The sequence below is a fragment of the Ophidiomyces ophidiicola genome, assembly GCF_022830035.1.
Source record: "Ophidiomyces ophidiicola strain CBS 122913 chromosome Unknown scaffold_6, whole genome shotgun sequence".
NCBI classification, from domain to species: domain Eukaryota; kingdom Fungi; phylum Ascomycota; class Eurotiomycetes; order Onygenales; family Onygenaceae; genus Ophidiomyces; species Ophidiomyces ophidiicola.
Genome location: NW_026054646.1, coordinates 291,932 through 311,634, shown reverse-complemented (window position 1 = coordinate 311,634; position 19,703 = coordinate 291,932). Strand labels below are relative to the sequence as shown.

General features: G+C 48.6%; 5 protein-coding genes across 5 annotated transcripts; 2 read left to right on the top strand and 3 right to left on the bottom strand.

Annotated features, from left to right (window-relative positions):
- Positions 1-5,472: 5,472 nt before the first annotated feature.
- LOZ57_002263 (uncharacterized protein) lies at positions 5,473-7,096 on the top strand (the record flags this gene model as incomplete). Its single annotated transcript, XM_049251338.1, has 3 exons — positions 5,473-5,896; positions 5,961-5,982; positions 6,046-7,096. The coding sequence occupies 3 exons, from the start codon at positions 5,473-5,475 to the stop codon at positions 7,094-7,096; spliced, it is 1,497 nt and encodes a 498-aa protein (XP_049109638.1).
- An 865-nt stretch (positions 7,097-7,961) lies between these two features.
- LOZ57_002262 (uncharacterized protein) lies at positions 7,962-11,459 on the bottom strand (the record flags this gene model as incomplete). Its single annotated transcript, XM_049251337.1, has 3 exons — positions 7,962-8,790; positions 10,079-10,895; positions 10,961-11,459. 3 exons carry the CDS (start codon positions 11,457-11,459, stop codon positions 7,962-7,964), a joined length of 2,145 nt encoding a protein of 714 aa, XP_049109637.1.
- Positions 11,460-11,839: 380 nt separating this feature from the next.
- Positions 11,840-13,225, top strand: URH1 (Uridine nucleosidase 1; the record flags this gene model as incomplete). The annotated part of the gene is made up of 5 exons (XM_049251336.1): positions 11,840-11,891; positions 11,981-11,988; positions 12,045-12,249; positions 12,304-12,620; positions 12,674-13,225. 5 exons carry the CDS (start codon positions 11,840-11,842, stop codon positions 13,223-13,225), a joined length of 1,134 nt encoding a protein of 377 aa, XP_049109636.1.
- A 1,008-nt stretch (positions 13,226-14,233) lies between these two features.
- On the bottom strand, positions 14,234-14,780 carry LOZ57_002260 (uncharacterized protein; the record flags this gene model as incomplete). The annotated part of the gene is made up of 2 exons (XM_049251335.1): positions 14,234-14,644; positions 14,727-14,780. The coding sequence occupies 2 exons, from the start codon at positions 14,778-14,780 to the stop codon at positions 14,234-14,236; spliced, it is 465 nt and encodes a 154-aa protein (XP_049109635.1).
- Positions 14,781-17,124: 2,344 nt separating this feature from the next.
- LOZ57_002259 (uncharacterized protein) lies at positions 17,125-18,544 on the bottom strand (the record flags this gene model as incomplete). Its single annotated transcript, XM_049251334.1, has 5 exons — positions 17,125-17,330; positions 17,391-17,556; positions 17,613-17,917; positions 17,970-18,331; positions 18,384-18,544. 5 exons carry the CDS (start codon positions 18,542-18,544, stop codon positions 17,125-17,127), a joined length of 1,200 nt encoding a protein of 399 aa, XP_049109634.1.
- Between the last annotated feature and the right edge of the window lie 1,159 nt (positions 18,545-19,703).

The window sequence follows — 19,703 nt, the reverse complement described above, 5'->3', positions numbered from 1 at the left end:
CAAATTTATCGCATTCAACAAAACGCAGAGCTCTGTTCCTTGGTGCACCAGAAGAACCATGAAGAAAAGGAGCGCATTAAACATGGGCAGACATATTAGAAATCTAGTACTCCGTAGTAAACCTCAGTGTCAGACAGGCTTTTTATGTCGTGACTACATAGTCGACTACGGAGTACATGCGGGGCACATAGCTCCGTAAAAACTCGGCCGAACACTGGATGTATGTATGTATATTCAACGGGAGCTCCGTATGCTCCAAATTCGAAAAAAACCCACGAAAATAGATCTAACGATCAATCAAGGGCAAAATAAAAGTCACTTTGAGCACGTTTCCCAATCGTGTAACAAGTCCAGTTCCGTATCTCTGGGCCTTGCCCTCTTTTGTTTCTGCTTCTCGTTGAACACACAATGATTCTCCCGCGAGGTGGCACAGATCTTCGGAAACCCAAAGCAATTTGCACGTAGGAGAAGATGACCAGCGATATTGGACAATGTGTGCGCACTTGCCGAAAAGAGATGCGAAACCAGGGGTCGAAGAAGGGCGAGAAATCGCCGGTCTATGGGTAAGGGTATGTGTGAAGATGCGTTTTGGGATGCACGCGCAGGGTACAGAATTGTGTGTGCCTGACAGGGAGGATGGAGCAAATACTGGCGAGGGCGGCATGCTGTGCATCCAAACAGGGTCCACTCCTAGAGTTGAGGTATGGGTGATAGACGTGCAGACATACCTGAAGAGTGAGGCGAGAGGAAACAGAGAAGGTGACAAAATCAGATAGACGGATTTGGGCACAGCACCTGCAAACAGTGCTCCCCCTTGTTGCCTGCAACGGACACCTTAGGCATTGTAGACGTTACGATGGCGAGCCCCAAGCCCCAATATCAGCATCACCACAAAATCCCACAATTAAAGTTTGGCTCTAGTGCAAAGCGGGCTTGGTGCGACCGGGCAAAGAAGGTTCAATCAGCGGATTTTCCGCCTACCGATGCAAGTTAAAGTCTGGCTTAGCGGCCACGGGTGGACGACGACGACTGCCAGTGGCAGAGCGGTGGTGGAAAGGGGTCTGGCCACTGGCCAAGCAACACGAGATCAATCCTTGCGTGCTGACGACGCGGCAGGTGGGCATCTGGAGCAACAAAGAGAGCCTGACGACGGTGGTAGCGCTGGCTATTGCAGGCTACTGTCGAAGCCTCGGTACAGACTGCCTTCAGTACCCAACAACAATAATAATGATGGCTGATTGACTATGTGCGTACCCGCTGGCCTTTGTCAAACCATAGGTAGCAGGATCGTCGCCGTAATTTGGCTATGGCTCCCGCACAGCGAGGATTTTCCCTTGGTTGGATGACAGCTCTAGGGAGAGTAGTGGCCGAATTATTGAGCGACGACTCTCATAACTAGTTAACTAGCTGCAGGCGTCGCAAGAGCCATCTTGGCACGCAGGCGGTCTTTTTCGGTCGTTATCCGTATGCCTAAACGCGCCTGTCCGTGGTTTTGGGATCCGAGCTGCATGAATAGGGCCCAACACGTAAGAGTTTGATGTCTACTCTGGTGCAGAGAATCCCATGCCCGTCAGTTGATCCGATTGAGAGGCTGTTCGTGTGCAAAGTAGAAGCTGAACACTACTAGTCAGGCTCCGCAGAGTTTGGGGATCGGAGGTGGCCTAGTTAAGCACGGAGTACGGATTTCTTCCCTGCTGGAAACCAGACCGCAAAAATAGCAGCCAGGTAACTCAAGCCTGGCGCCATGCCTAGTTCCTTCGCTAGCTCCCCCAAACCAAGGTCAGCTTCTTACAGGAGCAATAATAAAATATTATCAAATGTCACGCTGTGGGCACTGTGCCACTGCCCTTTTCCCGTATGGCTCCTGATGATAAGGCAAGCGGAGCTGCCACTACTGGAGCTCAAGAATATACCATACCTCCGAGAATAATACGTGGGCATGGGTAGGTTTCTAGCGTCAGGCGGTGCCAGGGTTGGTCCGAAGATCCCCCATGTTTTCCCCCCACAGTGCCCGCTAGCAAGTAGTCGATTTCGAAGCATTCAAGGTAACTTAGTCAGGGAAGCAGCATGTTGCAAGAGCTGGCGGGCGCACGGGACACTGGCACACAAGGCAGTTGTATGCGATGTCAGTCAGCCTCAGCACTCTTCAGAGACGGGAGGCTCAGCGATGGCGACCTGAATAGTTATCGTTCTCTCTTGATTTGCTCTCTCTTGAGTCCACTCACATCGGTGTACAGGACACCAGACTGTTTCAACCGGGCCGATCTGTTGATCAGAGTCAGGGTAAAGACTGTTCCTCTCGAATGCCCGAGAGAGGCTGTTGTCATCCCAAAGTTTTCCACCCGAGACAAGTCGTCATAATGGAAAACCTTGAGAGCAAAACCCGACGATACTGTGAGACGCTGTCCGTGTGTACCAGCATGCAACGACCTAGCCAGCTCTTCTATCGCAATCTCGCTGGGCGCTTAACACCAAAGCCTGAATTGTCGTCCAAGGAAGGAAAAGGGGTCCCTGGACCAGGGGGGCCGCTGCTCCTGAGCTGCTAGGGCTGGGTTTACAGAGGCCATCATGTGAACACGGGTGGCCCCCTAAGCAACGGCGAGTCAGGACATCGGCCCTCTTGATCGCCCTAGTGCGGTTGGCGCGGAAAGCAAAATCCAGATGCGTTCTTTAGAGGCGGAATGGCGTGGAGCGGCGTGCGGCATCGGTGGTACCCTTGTCACCAAGCCATGCCTTTCTAGGCTGTTGGATCGAAGCTGGAGCAGCGACAGGCACGCGACTTGGATTTGGGCCAGAGCTCACATGGCATGCAAGATGCGAGAATGGCGGGCAGGCGAACAAAGGACTCGTGTTTGTGCAGAAATGGGGCCTGCAGAAGCGGTATGATATCAAGCAGCAGATCGGACAGGAAGCAGCGCTCTTGGCGACTGAGCCCACAGGGGGACCGGACAAGGTCGCACGGGCACCAGACTCGCCGTTAATTCTTGCATCCAGAACGCACGGAAAGGCGCCCCGGCTGGCGCTCGGCTACAGGGCAAATGCATGGTTGAGAGTAGTGTTTCGAAGGAGTAAGCCTCCACCGTCGTTTTTTGTCGTCAGGGCTTGACAACTTACAATCCGGCCCGGACCCGTCCGCCAGCCCTAGTGAGTTGACTGCCCAGTAGTTTGGCAGCAGCACTAGAACAAAACACGCATGCTGTTTCTCCTTGCGGTTCCGCTCGCCGCCGCTGACGCTGGCGAGGTTGGCGGTCGTGTATACGCCGTACGCCGTACACCGTACACCGTACACCGTACACCGTACCGCCCGCCGGCGCCTCGCGTACGCGCGATACGGCCACCGTATTGGCCGCCATCCCACCAGTCATGTGCCGCACCGTTTCCGTGAGGTTCGCCAGCGCGCTTTCCTAGTGGGCCGCCGGCCGGCAGCGCGTGCACGCAGTAGCCAATCACGGTTTTTGTGACAATTCGTAAATTGCCGTTGGTGTAACAAAACCGGCGTATTTACCTGGCGCTGACGTTGGGCATGTGCTACGCCCGAATGGCTCTTCCACTCTTCATGACGATCGTCGGTCACTGTCGAACTGCACGCAATCCATGCTGGCTTGCTGCCCGCAGTGGACAGCCAGATCTCAGTTTTCTCAGCTGGACGCCCTCTCGGCCTTTGGGCTCGGGGTCGTATCATCCCAACAGACTACCCGTCCAGGGCGTTAGCTTACTCCCCGGGTGGGGGACAAGCAGCGGGCTCCCACGCCGCCGATGGGCCGTCTGCCTTCTTGTTGAGGCCCCCTGAGGGGTTTCTATTATTATGGTGACGATGATGCGCTGGAGGCCACTTTGCCTCCGCTTTGCCCAGCCGATGCTCACTATGCTAGCTCCAGCGCTCCAGCATTTCTGCCCTATCCCAATCACCGCTGGAAATTGGGCGAAGTTGGGTCAGTTTTCGCCATGCTCGACATAAATAATAAATATGTATGCCCTACAGCCATACATCCATACATACATCAAGCCCGTGCTCCACCAGTAACTAGTTGGTGCAGGCTTGCTAACGCTCAAACTCTGTTCGCAGTTCTGTGCAGATCCAGCACGACGTTCCTCCATTCGCCCTTCAAATAATAATATCCCCAGGTCAACGTCAGCCTTGATGTCAGGTGTATGCAAAAAAGAGAAAGTGTGCCCCTAATATACTCCCATGACTGGCTGCCGCTCTCCTCGCACCCACGTCCTTGGCTCGCCTCCTGCCGCGGGCAGGAAGAGCGTAGATGGACCTTCAAGCTCTTGGGAGTTACACTCAGCGTCTCGTCAGGGTTCGTCACAGCAGTCGTGCGAACACTCAAGATCTTGCTCCAGAATAACTGTGCTAAACACTCGATGGCCGCATTTTCTGGAGTAATTAGCATAACATGGGGGCAAGCTGATATGCCTGCTTGCCCTGGATGCTTGACGCCCGTGCTCAGAACATGTCGCTGCTTAAATCGCACAGTGTCACCTATAGTTACATCTGCGTCCCTCTGGTGCGCTGCAGGCAACGCAGCACGGAATAATGCTCTGCTCCTCTTTGCATCTCCATGGAGGACGGGGACGGAGTATGCTTTCTCCCCCAGCCAACCAACGCGCCGCCCTCTGATGGCAGAGGATTCGTGCCCGCCGCAAGTACTCGTGTGTCTTGGGTATCGGCCTTTCGATACGGAAACGTGTTTCGGTATTTCGCCAGCACCGTATCCGCGAGCCAGCCAATTAAAAACCGCCCTGCCTCTTAAGCCGTTACGACGCGCTGCTTGGCTGTCTCTATTTTCTTGCGCTGTGATTGGCGATGCGCGGCTCCCCTGCTCGTCCCTTAGCGGGCTTTCTAAGATACATACGTCGTTACCTTGTTCGGGCAATCTCGAACTCCCCTGTTGAAATTTGTGATACAAAGCCTTCCTCGGATCAGGAAATCCCCTACACTGATAGGACATCCCCGTTCCTTTATTGAAGCTTAAGTACGATACGGTGTATATTTGCTTTAATTCCGCCCTCTCCCCACTGTATGTATGTATACTCAGTCCTTGCCCGAGTTGGCTGCTCGGGCTCCTTGACTTGTTACGTCGCTGTATATCTATGACTGCGACCCCTCACCGACCTGCCTTGACCTACATATCCTTCCCCGTGCGCCCCGGAAGCTTCGACCAGCCAACGTCGCCAGCTAGCCTATACCTGCATCTGCTTGATGATATATCCTGCATATCCCATACCCGCCGCGACCTCCTTGTGCTATTGCTACTCCATATTGCCCCCTCTCTGTGCTGGCTCTGGACCCCCATCCATATGTTGGCCTGCCATACTACGAAATCGGCTTATAAGAATTGCACAACTGGCGGCGATTGCCATTGAATTGCCTGTTCCTCACGTGGAGCGAACAGTTGAAGCCGTACTTGCGGGAGGAGCTTTCTGGTGTCAATTGCCTTGTGGCTGGGAGTAACTATTGTCTTGGGGATGGACGCTGAGACCCAGCACTCGCAAGACCATGGCTTTGCGAGTTCTCATTGGGATGATATCGGAGCTTTCAATTCTCCTCATCATCCTTTAGGTGATTATCAAGGGTTTCCATTTGGCACCTCACAAATTGTGCCTTTGGAGCCAGCGTATAACATGTCGCTATCGCAGCCGTATACACCGCAACCGCTGGGCCCTCTGACGATGCCTCCAGCATGGCCAGCCATGTTGTCAACTCAACCGACTTACGGTCCAGTTCCATTAGCACCAATGCCTATATCGTCGCTCGTCCACTTGCAAAACGTGCATACTCCTCACGTTCCGCATTCACCTGCCCCACGACGAACGCTGACAGATACGGACCGTCGCAATATGTGCATGTACCATGAAGAAAACCCCCATGTGAAACAGACGGAGATTGGAGGTAAGACCCTATACGATTATTTTCATGGCTGTCCTGTCTATATGAAGCTAACTGCCGTTAAAAGCTATGTTTGGTGTTGAGAGAAGGTAATACGTTCTGCTCCAGTATACTTGAGTAACTTGGACTATTATCCTAACGCGGTTTGTTAGTACTGTATCGAAAGTGCTACGCCAGAAAGAGAAATATCTTTATCCAGAAGAAGGCAGCACGTCTCCTACTAAAAGGTCTAAGGTCAAATTCCCCGACATCGAGAAGGCTTTGTCTAACTGGGCCCGAAACCATCAACGTCAAGGCAGGGATCTGAGCGACGCTATGATCAAGGAAAAAGCGTTGTTCTTTGCAAATAGTGTTGGTAATGGCGATGGACACCAAAAGCTTTTGAACTCAGCTTGGCTGGAGAAATTCAAGAAAAAAAATGGCTTGTTTGTAACACAAACACGCAAGAACTCCATCGATACGGGAAATACTTCTGAAACTACTTCTACTGTTAACTCTGGGACGCAAACTCCCTGTAGTCGCTCTCCCCTGTCCCCTTCCATTCCTACGAGCCCTTCACCCATCTCCCCTAAAAAAGAATTCGATGTATTCAGGAAAGGGAGCATCGATTGCATAACAACGCAGAGAACCGAAGATTTCTCACACGTGTTCTCGCCCACCACTTCCCCTCTTGAAACCATTGCCATGTCGAATCATATAAGCTCCGCTTTCATATCAGAGAAGGATTCCACTGGACACCAGCCGAAGAAGCAGAGAAGCCAAACACTAGAAATACCATCTTTAGAGCAGAAATTTATTTCCGATGAATCAGCGGACCCTGGCCGCCCACAAGTCCTGCAGCCCTCTGTCATCGAAGACACCGCGAATGGAATTACTGATGAGACAGTCATCACGAACGGGCGTCCTCGACCAGAGATCAACACTGAATCCATACAATCGCCCATATTCTCCCAATCTAATCCTATATCCCCTATCAGTTCACCCAGCTCCCCAACGCAGGACGAAGCACGGCAAGCACTTGAGCTAGTGAAAAGCTATTTCCGCAACCGACCATCTGGTGTTGAAACACAAGATCTTGCGATGATCAACAAACTCATCTGTACACTTGATCTTGTCCACACCCGAAATCCTACGCTGGACCCTATTGATGAACATACCGACTTCCCACGGATGACAAAGAAAAGGAGCATTCATGCCTTGTGATTACATTCGACGAAATTGTGGAAACCTAGATGTCAATGCCACTAATGTTTACGGGTCCTTGCCGAAGATTGAGACATTCGCTCCCTCATTTACTATACATTTGGTAGACTTGCCATCTCGCTGTATTTTCTTCTGCCTAGCTGTGACTCGGGCCCACTTCCTAATTTTCAACGTCATTGTTTGCTCGACCACGCTTACCTGACTTCATACTACGGCATTTGTTTGTATTTCTGCTTTTCTGTCTACGTAGGGGTTTGGTTGATATGTTTTCTTTACAATGTATACCGCTCGCGCGGATGGAACTTAAAAAAACTCGCTTTTGGTTGACTTTGGTCTTTTAGGTTACCAGATTGGATTATGTTGTTAGGGATCAGGATTGAGACGAGAACCCGGTAATACATGTATGTACATAACGCAACTTTTTTTTTTTTTGGGCGGCAGGGGAGCAGCAATCGTGGCGAGATATACGGATTGAGAGCTTATTGCCGCTCTTGAGCATTTTTGTTTTTTGGCTGAATTTTTGGGCATTTGATTGTTTCCTGAGATGTGCAACATTCAGGGCGCTATGACGCCTTTTTTTATTCAAAGTCCCGCCTCCCCCTCCTTTGTTGGTGTATGGGGCAACCGATCGCTTACGTTTTGGTCCATCTGTACCAAGGGACAAGACATGTTGCGCATGGATTATTCGAAAAATAATTGCGGTCTTAGCTAACTAATATGCTCAAAAAGTATGTCTCTAGCAGGCCTCGAAAGCTCGCCTCGTGAATACAGCTTAACCGGGCAACGCGGAGCCATGGTAAGTAGCCCAGAAAAATTGACAAGCCGGCCCGCAAGATATTTGTCAACCGTAAAAGGATCGCCACCTCTAAGGGTTCTGATCCATGCTTTGCCCCGCCCACTCTTGTAAGCCACGCTCGGCCATGAGCTCTCCAACGGTATGTTCCGTTAACTCAGGAATGAGCTTAATCAACACGGCTTCAACAATGGAATAGACGAGATGTTTGTTACAATACGAATCTGAGAAAAGATCGAGCACATCCCGCTCAATAGCACAGAGAAGCTGTTCATCCTGTCGTTCTCGAAGCGAAGACAGGTTTGATTTCAAGTTCATTGTTAACCCGGCATTTAGGGACGGCGCTGTTGTGGGGTGAGGGATGGAATAGCCTGGTTGTAAATCACTGTTGCTGCTCGGCCCAGTTTCAGCCGTTGCGCCCGAAAATGGTGTGGAAGGATTGAAACCGACACCTATTGGAGGCAGCGGGGCAGTCGCGGCACAGGCTGGAATGGTCATATCGAGCGAAGCGGGGTGATGGCTGCCCTCGGCGCTTAAACCGGTGGCGTCATCAAGATGCTCTGAGCTTGGAATGCCGAAGATGGCCAGTCCGATGCGCCTTGGAATTAGTTGGCGGAGGCTTCTTGCACATGCACGTTTAACAGAGTTTAGTTTGGCGTTCTCCAATAATCCTGGATCGGATTGAAGTTGTTCGAGCTGGGGTGCGTTACGCGAGGAAGTGGACGCGCCCAGGGGCACTGAGACGGTGCCATCTTGGCTGGCGCCCAAACCTCCGATGTCGACGACCCCTGAAGATGGGGGGCGAGTGTTGGAGGGAAACACCGTGGTCCGGACCGCAAGCAGCAGATATGGTAGCAACGATGGCGTGAATAGATGCTTTGGGATTGTCTGGCAAAGGAAGCTGTTGGAAGAACACTCAGTTAACGGCAAACAAACATCGGGAATAGCGCCAAAAGAAAAAAAGGAAAAGAAAAAGGAAAAGCAAAAACAAAAAACTTGAAGGGGTTGCCAAGATCAAAGGAGCGATGTGAAGATCAATGCAGATGTTGGAATCGACAAGGTCCTTGTTTAAAGCTCCGGCCCAGAGCAGACGCGGTCGAGTATTTTTAGGCAAGAATGTGCATGATCCAACGCCTGGACACGATCACTTGATGGCCCAAAATTGAGATCCGGAGAAGGATGCCATGAAGGGGATTTTGCATTTCAGGCCGGTTTAAAACCCCATCCATCATTAGTTAGTGCCCTAACTCGGGTAACAAGTGCAGACATCGTCGATACGCTTGGAACAAAAGAGCCCCTTTCAAAGGTTTTAATTTCAACTGGCCCTGCGATGAAGGCAAAACAAAGGAGGTAAGCAGCATGCAAGCAATTGGCCGCAGAGATGGCGCGAGAACACCAATGGCATCGCATGATCTTTCTCGACTCAGATGATATGAGAAGCGCGACTCAGGCAGTGCTGTTGGCGAAAAGACGGGCGAGATCTGTCAATCGGCGTCCAGAAGTGCAAAGTGGAAATCTGGAGACTCAAGCGGGCGGGAGGGAGGGCCGACCCAGAGTCCAGCGGATGCGAGCATGGCGAGTTTTCAAGCCACTGGCGCCAAACCAATATGCGGATCTTCCGTGCACAATGCGCCAGCCAAAAGTATTCAGAGCAATACCGTACGGGCGCTGTTGGCATGTCGCGCGTTGCGGCAGCCCAAAGGCGAGCAGAAAATTCAGAAATTCCGGGGATATGAGTGGCTAAGCGGGCGGGCGGTATGGAACCGAAAAGGCAGGCGATCAAACGGTGACAGAACCGCTAGAAACGTCACGGAACGGTACGGGCTGGTATTCGATACCCCCCGGTACGGCGTAAGTTTGGCCGCCGAGCAAACAGCTCGATTGGCCCAGAACGGCTGCCCTCCACCAGATCAAGTGACCGTAGTGACATGCGGGCAATGCCACCGGTGGATTCAATCCCTGCTCTGCATTCTCATTGCCCTGCCAGTGCAAGGATTGCCAGAAATAGATCTCGGAGAAGACCTCACCATCCATACGACAGCTTAGGGCGCTATCCGCTTGAGGCCATGAATGACTCGCCCCGTTTCTGTGCGGGGCCAGCTGCGGACAAACGGATGCTGTGCAAGGGATTCATTCGGAAAGCGAAATTGGCGCAGGATTAAAGAAAGAAAAAGGGGAGCTCGACTCACCTATCGATATACCCGTCTGTCTTCCCGAATCTCCCCGGGCCTTCCAGCAGCAGGTGCTGAACCAAAGAGAAGGACCCTCCCAGCCATGGCATCCGTCTTGGAACATCAAATAGTTGCGCCGCTAGGTTAAAAATCCGGTACTGAATAAAGGGACGTCGCGCAGCGTCTCTACTGGGCCGGGATTCGGCGTCGCCTGCGCTATTTCTCGACGTTTTCTTTGACACGGATCCTCGAGCGGGGGTAAACGACGAGCGCGATGCCACCTGAACAAACTCGAGAAGAACGAATCGAATTGCCAAATACCCCAGATACACATACTGCAATAGTTTCCAAAATATATCGGATACAGACGATTTGCGTTTCGGGGCAGGATAGCCATCCGGAGTTTCGGTCTGACTGGAGAGAAGACCAAAGCTCTCCAGCCGGCTTTTCTTCTTTATTGGCTCTATCCCCGCATCTTGACTCGCGTCAGGGTTTATTTCTCTGGCGATTTTTGTAATAATCTCCCAAAGAAACCAACTCTGCGCAACTTTGCCTCCTACTATCTCACCAAGGAGAAGATCCGCCAGAATGTCGCCCACCAATGTCCGTAAGCATACATTTTCCAAGTCTTCAGTGGGGAGAAGAACAGCCAATACTCCTTGTGCTAGCATCTGGCAATAAATGGATTCGTTTAGCTGCTGCTGTTCGGCAAGCGCAGGGTCTAGCGCGTCCGGTACAGGCGAGAGGGACGGGTGAGGATTCAGGGCGTGGTAGGCCGTTCGAAGCTGGGATTGTGACTGGATTGCCACTGCGCTTTGATCCGCCACACGATATGCTACACAGATGAACTATGTCAACTCGATTCGTCGGGGGATAATATACTTTGCTGTTAACTCTCACCAATGACATGCGCCTCAATCAATGAGGGAATCTCGTCCAAGAGAAGAGAAGTTACATCCACCTGTCGTAACCGCTGCTCTAGAGAACGTGTACAATGGGCAATCACCTGTATGATTTCCTCGGTAAACCCATGATCTGGAGTGATCTTGGAATACCACGAGTAAACGAATTCCTTCATGATGATCGCAATCAAAGCATAAAGCTGGAGGTCGACTTCGTTGGAGCTCGTTAGAGGAGGCAGTAACTCCTCTAATGGCCGGGGAGTACCTCGTTCTCGTTGCTCTGAGCCATGTGCAGGTGTTACCTGGGCGCAGAGTACTCGACGGACTAATGCCACTGTCGCCCTTTCACTCGTAAAATCGGCAGGTGTGGTAGATCTGGGCGCATTTCGGACCCGAGAATTGGGCCGTACCTCAGCTGACGGTTTCCTTGGTGGGCCAGGTAGAATGGCTGCTGCTGAACCAGCGGATTTGGTGATTGGCGATGTGGTTTTGTTCATTTCCTCGGTGAGGTCACTGAGGACCAGCTGATCAACGGATGGGAATCATGGGGTATGTCCACAGCCTGCACCGAGAAGGGAGTTCGCAAGAGAGTCGCGACGGCATCAGAGAAATTGCGACTTGGTTATGATCCCTCGTTTGACGTGAGAGAACAAGCCGATTCGGATGTGGCTGATCAATCGCGATCACAAGCTGGCTGCTTATTAAGCAGATGCTATCAACGTAACCGTGGGGGCCATCGCAGGATCCCCACCCAGGAGTCATTACTCCTGGGCAGTCATACTGCTTCAGCCATTGACCCGTTGATCATCCCATCTCATTGTGTGCGATTACTGTGTGAACTGAATTGAACCGCGAAAGGAAGCCTGGCCCGTTCAAAATGGGACTAGAAATACAAGAGAGAATCCCGCTTTGGCTGGATTGTGATCCTGGTAGGTACCCCTGCTCCTAAATCATCCTCAGTCGCATTGACATTTGAAGATGGGCAATGCAGTTGTATACTAAGAGAAGTGCATTTCAGGGCATGACGTGAGTTTGCGACCTCTGCATAGCTACATATAGTTCCAAGCTGATTTTGGACCAAGGATGCTTTTGCGATTCTCCTGGCAGCCCATCACCCGCATCTGAACCTACTGGGCATCACCACTGTTCATGGTAACTCATCGCAAGCCAACACGACTATCAACGCTTGTAGCATTCTAGAATCTATTGGAAGACCTGATATTCCCGTTTACCCTGGCTCAGAGAAGCCCTTCTGCAGAAGAGCAGTTCATGCACCGGATATCCATGGTATGCCTATCTGTCGCTTGTTCTAGGATCTAGATCTTTGCTGAATATATTTAGGCTGCTCCGGTATTGACGGGACCGACCTCCTTCCCATCCCCAGCATTCCTGCAGTGAGGGACATCAATCCCATATTAGCGATGCGCAATGCACTTCTTGCACAGCCTAAGGATACTGCCTGGGTCGTTGCGACTGGAACTTTGACCAATGTTGCTCTCCTCTTCGCTGCATTCCCAGAAGTAGCTGAACATGTTCGTGGGGTCAGTATTATGGGAGGAGCCATTGGTGGAGGGTTTTCGAGTGTACCAATTAGCAAGAAACCTGGCGATGCTGATAGGATCGGGAATATCACCCCATATGCGGAATTTAACATTTACGCACGTTCCCACTTCTCACTCTTTCTGTATAGTGCTAATATGTTTTTGAGCAGGCTGACCCGGAAGCAGCTAGATCTGTCTTGACATCACCCATTGTGGCCCCTAAGACAACTCTAGTAACTTTAGACCTCACTCACCAAGTCCTTGCCACTCAAAAGATCCAATCTCTCATCCTTGCCACCGAATCTGGTGACGGTTCTGAGCCCTCTGTACTTCGTCGGATGCTGCATGCCCTACTTCTGTTCTTCGCCAACACGTATCAGACAGTATTTGGTCTGGATACTGGCCCACCTCTGCATGATCCAGTTGCAGTTGCTGTCCTTCTCTCAAATCTCAACAGCTCACAAATGGGTGACAAACAAGATATATTGTGGTTTAATGATGATAATGGCAAAAGGTTTGCTATAGATGTTGTCACTGATGGTGTGCATGGAAATGACATCAAATTGACAGGCCAAGTGGGACGTACAGTTGCCACAAAGGCGGAGTGTACTGATGGTGTCACCATTCCCACCGCCATGGATGTTGATAAATTCTGGGACGTTATTCTGTGTTGTCTAGAAAGAGCCGAAAAGTGCAATTCTGCAAGGTTTCTTGCAAATTAACCCTGACCATACTTTCATCAGACAACAGACATTACCAGGGTATTTCACTTATATTTATGCCTATATATACTCTATACTGTACATATACCTACATTTATAGATCAATTCTATTAGAAACATTTGATTCTGTTTGTTACTAAACACACACCTTTTCAGAACCGACACCCTAAATGAATGGTTTTAATACCCAAAAGCTCAAGTTATGAAAGCTATTTCGGCAGGGAAGGGGAATGAAAAGTTACATCTTAATCTACGGAATGCTATGGTGGCTGTTAAGTCAAGCGGCTGCCGCTAAGGATATCTTCTTGGGCGCCCAGTTGCTGAATCGTAAGTCGGCCGTGGGAGCAAAAATTTTGGCATACTATAGAAAATAATGTGCCTACAACGTACGCCAAGCTTAATATATCTCTTTTGGGAACATATATAGCTGGATGCTAGAGTAATAAAGCACTGAAAGAGTACTAAATCACGATTGCTCTAAAAATCTATTTCTTTGCAATGTATAGACGCCCAAGATGGCTATCTTCTATTTTCAAAAGTGCCGATGGACTGTCAAATTCTATCAATTTTCCTCTATCAAAAAGGGCTGCTTTGTCATAATTGTTTATTGTATCCAACTAGTTAAACAGTTAGAGAAATTCTCAAAATAAATGCGCAAAAAAAAAAAAAAAACTTCACAAGGGTTGTATGTGAGAATATTTATCCAAGAAAGGGGAGCATGAAAATATATTAACATAATTGATGTGTAATTGCAATTATAGTGAATTCTTGGAATTCTTTTAGGATAAGGTCTTGCACTAAAAGGGCTGTGTTGCTGTCGACATTGCTAGTGGCCTATCAAGCAGAAGAACCCTGCGCCCACCCTTCCGAAGCATGGCACGAACAAATCGAAAGAGCTGCTGTTCTCGGGCAGAGAGAGAGCCAAGGTCCATGTTCCAGTCTAGCCCCCCACGGTACTCGATTAAAGGCCAGAGATACACTTTTTCAAGCGCCTTTTGGATGCAATCATCAGAGAATAGTCCCAGAAGGATCTGCATTGAGACGAACAGAACCAGTGAGAACGAATTGGTCTTGGGGAATCGTGATGATTCGTGATCTGGTTTCATGTCTCGGAACGGTAGCAAGGTCTGCACCATCGATTATTATGCGCCCCGTCGACATGTCCAGCAGGCGGAGGGTAGTGAGAAGAAGGGAACTCTTCCCGCTACCGCTACGACCGCAGACGCAGATTTTTTCACCAGGCTTGACCTGCATTATGACATTTTCCAGCACCATAAATACATCATCGTATGATGCCGACACAGACTCAAATTGAATTTCATCTGCATTGGGCCAGTTTGTTGGTGATATCACATCTTCACCAGGCTGGTTTTCTGTTGGTGTTGAAGCAATGAGCGGTTTAACTTTTAGCAATGGCGCCTAAGGATGTTTCTAGCGACGTCCAAGAAGTAATCAGTTTTTCAAGTGACTGGTTCAAAACAAAGATGGTTTTTAAAGCCACTCCAATCTGGCCGGGACTGGTACTACTTCTCAATGTGAAGGCCAGAGCAACCATAATTGTAGTGAGTGCGGCCACGAGAAGGTCTAGGGCTAGGTTGAGCCACCTCTGTGCAGAAAAAAGAAGGTAGTAGAGTTTTTGTGAAGCTTCGAGACAGTATATGTTAATATTTTGATGACTGTTGCCAGTCAAATGCCCGAATTGTCGAAATTCCGTGTAGAATATCCAGAAAATGTGAATATATTGAACTTTTGGCCTCGAGATCCATGTGTCGAAGTTGGCGTGACGTCTTTAGATAAACGTTCTGGATAAGATAGATGATAGGCAGGGTAATTGGAAGCGTAAGAGCCATATAGCTAGAACCAGTGCAAACAAGTATAGCTTGGGCTACGCAATTGCAAAACTCTGTAAGGTCGGTCAGCTGAAGACACGGGTTTATTCAATGAAAGTAACTTATTCTTCGGGCTCTCTAGGCCACACCTATTGAGGGTAATCCCAGTATCTGTCTCCGCGAAGAAGGATTGTGGAGATCTTAGCTATTCATCAGTGTTACCGAAGCTACAGCCTTCGGGGCGTGCATGCCTTATCACTGCCTCTAAGAGACGCTGGTGAAGTCGAGCCGACACTTGAAAAATTGCCCCTATTTCCCACAGGTTGCCAGCAAGGGATATATCGGCCATGGCACACAATGTCACATATATTGGGATGTAAAGGTAAAGTTTATCTTCCCCAAATTTTATTAATACCTGCCTTTATGTTAGGAAGTATCCGCCAAATTAAAGTCGTATTTCCTTACCACTCTCTGTTTCTGCCCTCCACTTAAAATTAGTCCGTTGTTGCCAATTATGGTGTGATTACCATCTGGCTAGTTCTTGATATCGTCTTCCAAGCAACATGCGTATATAACCGCGTTGTACCAAGATTCATCAACTGCTTGATTTTCTAGGAGGCCGCAGATTGAATCAAGAATAGATGTGTTGGTTAGCCATGGCTATTGATGACAACAGGCAATGTGAGAGGAGGCAACGTTTATTGAGCCACTGTCACAAGGAAGCTCGCCTATGATTGATTTTAAAGAGACGTAGCGGTAATCGACCCGGCAGGGAAGGAGGTCCTCTTGAATGCGTTCGAAGCAGTCGAGACAAGCGCCAGCGCGGGGTATCGCAGCCATAAAACTTTGAGCGGGAATTGTCACAAGAGAAATAAGAGCCAGTGCGGTAAATGCCTGTTCCGTAGAAAGGGGATTCAAATGTTGAACCTTGGTTTGAATGGTGAAAGCAATAAAAGCAAGGGCAGGTGACCAGATGGCCGGAAGAGTTGCTAACCACAGTATAAGTGTCTAGACCTGCCAGTCATCATTCAAAATTTGCTCGCCAAGGATGTTCAAAATAAGAATAAGAAGCCACATATGTAAATCCACTGGAAAGATATAACTCATGAACACGTAGTCTCTGTAACATGCGCTCCATGATTTTCTCAAGGCCTAGTTCTAGAATATTAAATGTATATATATATATGTTTGTTTTTTAGTAGGTGACGATTCGTTAAGCGTACCCATAGACTTGATTGCCTTGACAGAGACAAGTGCGGACAACACGTTCTTGGATTGCCTGAGTCCAGAGCTGGCGTTTTTGCCAACATGCCGTGCAACAAAAGCTTGACCGAAAGTACAAACTAATATCTATGCTTAGCAGTCGTGCGCAACATCCAAGGGAAGGGTGGCTACCTAAAGTAATAACAATAGGTACTATACACTGGGCTCCTATCTGTCTTTCTAGAAGCCATATTCCAATAACTATTTTAAGCGTGCTTCCCTATATTTTATTGATCGGCTCAAGCGAGTCCACAATATTTTCTCTGTCTGGCGGAATTGGATGATCAGTAAGGCTATAAAGAGTTGTTAATTCTGTGTCTTACTGGTCGACATTAATGTCAAAGCTGCACCTTCAAACTGAAACTCATCTTGAATCTCCAAGGTGTGATTGTAGATAATTGTAACGATTACTCCACGAAACATGGTGATTATTCGAAAAATGCGCTGCCTATAGTGTATTGTTGCGATCTGCCAAATATCATGAGTATTTCACTAGATTCACGATTTTTGGGATTTAGCTTACGGCTTTTCCAATGTATACAAAAAAATAGCACCGATTAAGCCATATCCATGTTGTAGGTCCTTTACTTGGCCTCTATACGGAGTGCGGCTGCGTTTATCGAGTTTTTGAAAAGGGAAAAAGGTATTCCTCAACCATTGTGCTGAAGTTTGTGTAGAGGGAGGAGCTGCAGGCGAAAATGGATTGACCAGACGACTACGATAGTCCTACTTTTTATTTGGATTGATTAAAAATAGCCTTATTTCTCACAAGGAAAGGTTCTTAATGCCTTCAGGGAGCACCAACCATTATATTTCCCATTCAACAGGGCTTAGTAACCAGTCATCCTTTCCAGCTAGTTCGTCTGCCCTGGCTCTCTTTTTGGGGTCCCAAGTCAGCATCTTCCGTATAAACCGCAAGAACTGGTCTTTTTCTTCGCCTGGTGGAATAGACGTGACAAATTCCTCTAGAGAGTTCTGCGGTATTTCAAGCTCAGAGGATAATGCCCAGTTCCCTTGCACGTGAGCTTAGCTGCAACGCCCAACTACAAGGTTGAGGAAGAATAACAACTCACCATCCTCATCAAAGTAATTTGAGAAAATCGGGCTCTGTTGAATCAACTCCAGAGGGGGAGGGCCAAGATATCCAATATACTGCGCTAGGGCTAATGGTAAAACATACTGACTATGAACGCGGTCAACTGGATCAAAGATATTGTTTCCTTCCAAGAGCTCAAGAGTCTGTCAAAACGGCCATCAACACCGAATTTAGTTGCATCATGTAAAGTTGAGCTTACCATCACACCAATAGACCACATATCTACAGGGCAGCCCCATGGGAGTCCAAGGACAATTTCCGGGGCACGATAGAGATCCGACATCCACCAATCATTGTTTCCACCTTCTTCGATTGCACGCATTTGGCCGAAGTCGGTAAGAATTGGCTGTGAGGTAATTCTAGGTTCGACCGGAACGGACTTATAAACAACAGAGCCATCGTCATTCGTTATTGGGACACTGTTAGTTAATGGTGCCCGAGCCTCAACATCCTTAAGGATGGAATCGTTTTCAATTTCCATTAAAATATTTTGAGCGGAAATATCTATCACACAGAGTAAGAAAAATCCGACGTGCACAAAAAGAGGAATTCTCACCAGTATGTGCAACATTACAGGTAACATGTAGCCAATTCATGACGAAAAGGAGACGGTGAATAAAACATTTTGTCATTGACCTTGGCATCCTTGAAGTAGGAATAAGCTCCTGCAGCGTACGGAGACTGCTGCCTTGAGACTTGAACGCCATACAATAATGTTGCCCAAATTGGCTTTCAGTCTCGAAAATTTCATTTGCAAGGCGTATATAAGGCAGTCCAATATGCTTGTCCCCGTACTTAGCCTCTTCTTTTTCTTCAAACTCCCTCAGCCGTCGGAGCATATTGACTTCGTTAAAGACAGGGCAGGTTTCAGCGTTGTTAACTCGTACAGACACCTTTAGCGAGATATACTCCGATGCTCTAGATGCAGATTAGCATGAAATGTAGGGTCGTAGGGCCGCAAAGAAAAGACCTTCCATCCCACGAAAGCCAGACTGTAGAGTAGGCGCCATAGCCAAGTTTCGCGATTATTCGGTATCGATTGTTGAATATTTGACCAATCTTGACCGGGTAGTACTTTTTCTTGAAATAAAAGGACAGAGTTTGTTCTTCGATTTTTTCGGGGCCCGCCATCTTATGTGCCCATCGGTAAGAGAACAAAGGCCTGGAATGAAGTCGAAGAGGTCGAGGTCGCACGTATAATAAGTTGATCAGGCGCATCCCAATATGCTCCGTCGCACTCTTGTAGTAAACGAATGTTTGGCCAATTCTGGACTTGGGATGCGATGTTGCAGCCACTCCTATTTGACTTCAGTGTTCTTGAGAGCTCGGGCGGAACTAACAGTTAACATAATGTAGTAATGTATGTACGTACGAGAAGAGCCCGCTTACTGTTCTCTTGCTAGCAACTTAAATGCTGGAAGGAACAGAGGGTTCAAGGGGTTATCTGAAATATTCTGCTGTTCTAGATATTAAGTTTGTTGTGTTTTCCATCTCAAAGTACTCCATATAAATACTCAGTACGTGTTGAACCAGCCAAACATGACTAACTAAGATCTATCACAATAAGGTGTTGACCTTTTTAGTTGAGTGGCTTGGTCGTCTAATAATAACACGCTAGGTTAGATGTTATTACACAAGCCCTTGTCCAGCGGCTCCAGCCTGCCTAATTTGGTAATACATCAAACCCTACTACCGTACTCCGTAATTGATCGGAAACCATATCAAACTCTATTGGTAGCTAACCCTAACCCTTCCTTACTTCAATAGCTTTTTATAACCTTGACCTTCAAGTAGCTTGGAAATTGAGCAAGAGTTTCCCCCCGAGTAGTGTAACCTTGTTATATTTGGGGTTTAGTATTTGATGGAAATGGCCACGACTCGACGTGATCTACGAGTGCTGCGCAGCCATGTGCTTTGAATACTATGATCGTCAAGTGGAACCAGATTGATTCTTAAGGATGCGTTAAAGGATCGAAGAACGAAAAATGTCGTGACCGAGATTTATTTTACCATTGCTGCTGTATTCGAGTTGGACCTGTCAGCAGAGTCCCGTCGCCGGTTACCTCTTGAATCGATGAACGGTGAGAGCCCTGGATTTAACAGGGAAAGATGTTGTAATGTCCAAGAGCCACGGCGGTAGATCATAAGCTTTTTTTCCCTGGGAAGGGCATAGTCCGCATCTGCATCGAATTCAAAAGCAACATGGCCGCTCCAGTCTTTCCACAGCACGGATATTCAAATTGCATTGTTCAATTCCCCTAAATACGGTAAAACCGAGCCTGGGTATCTC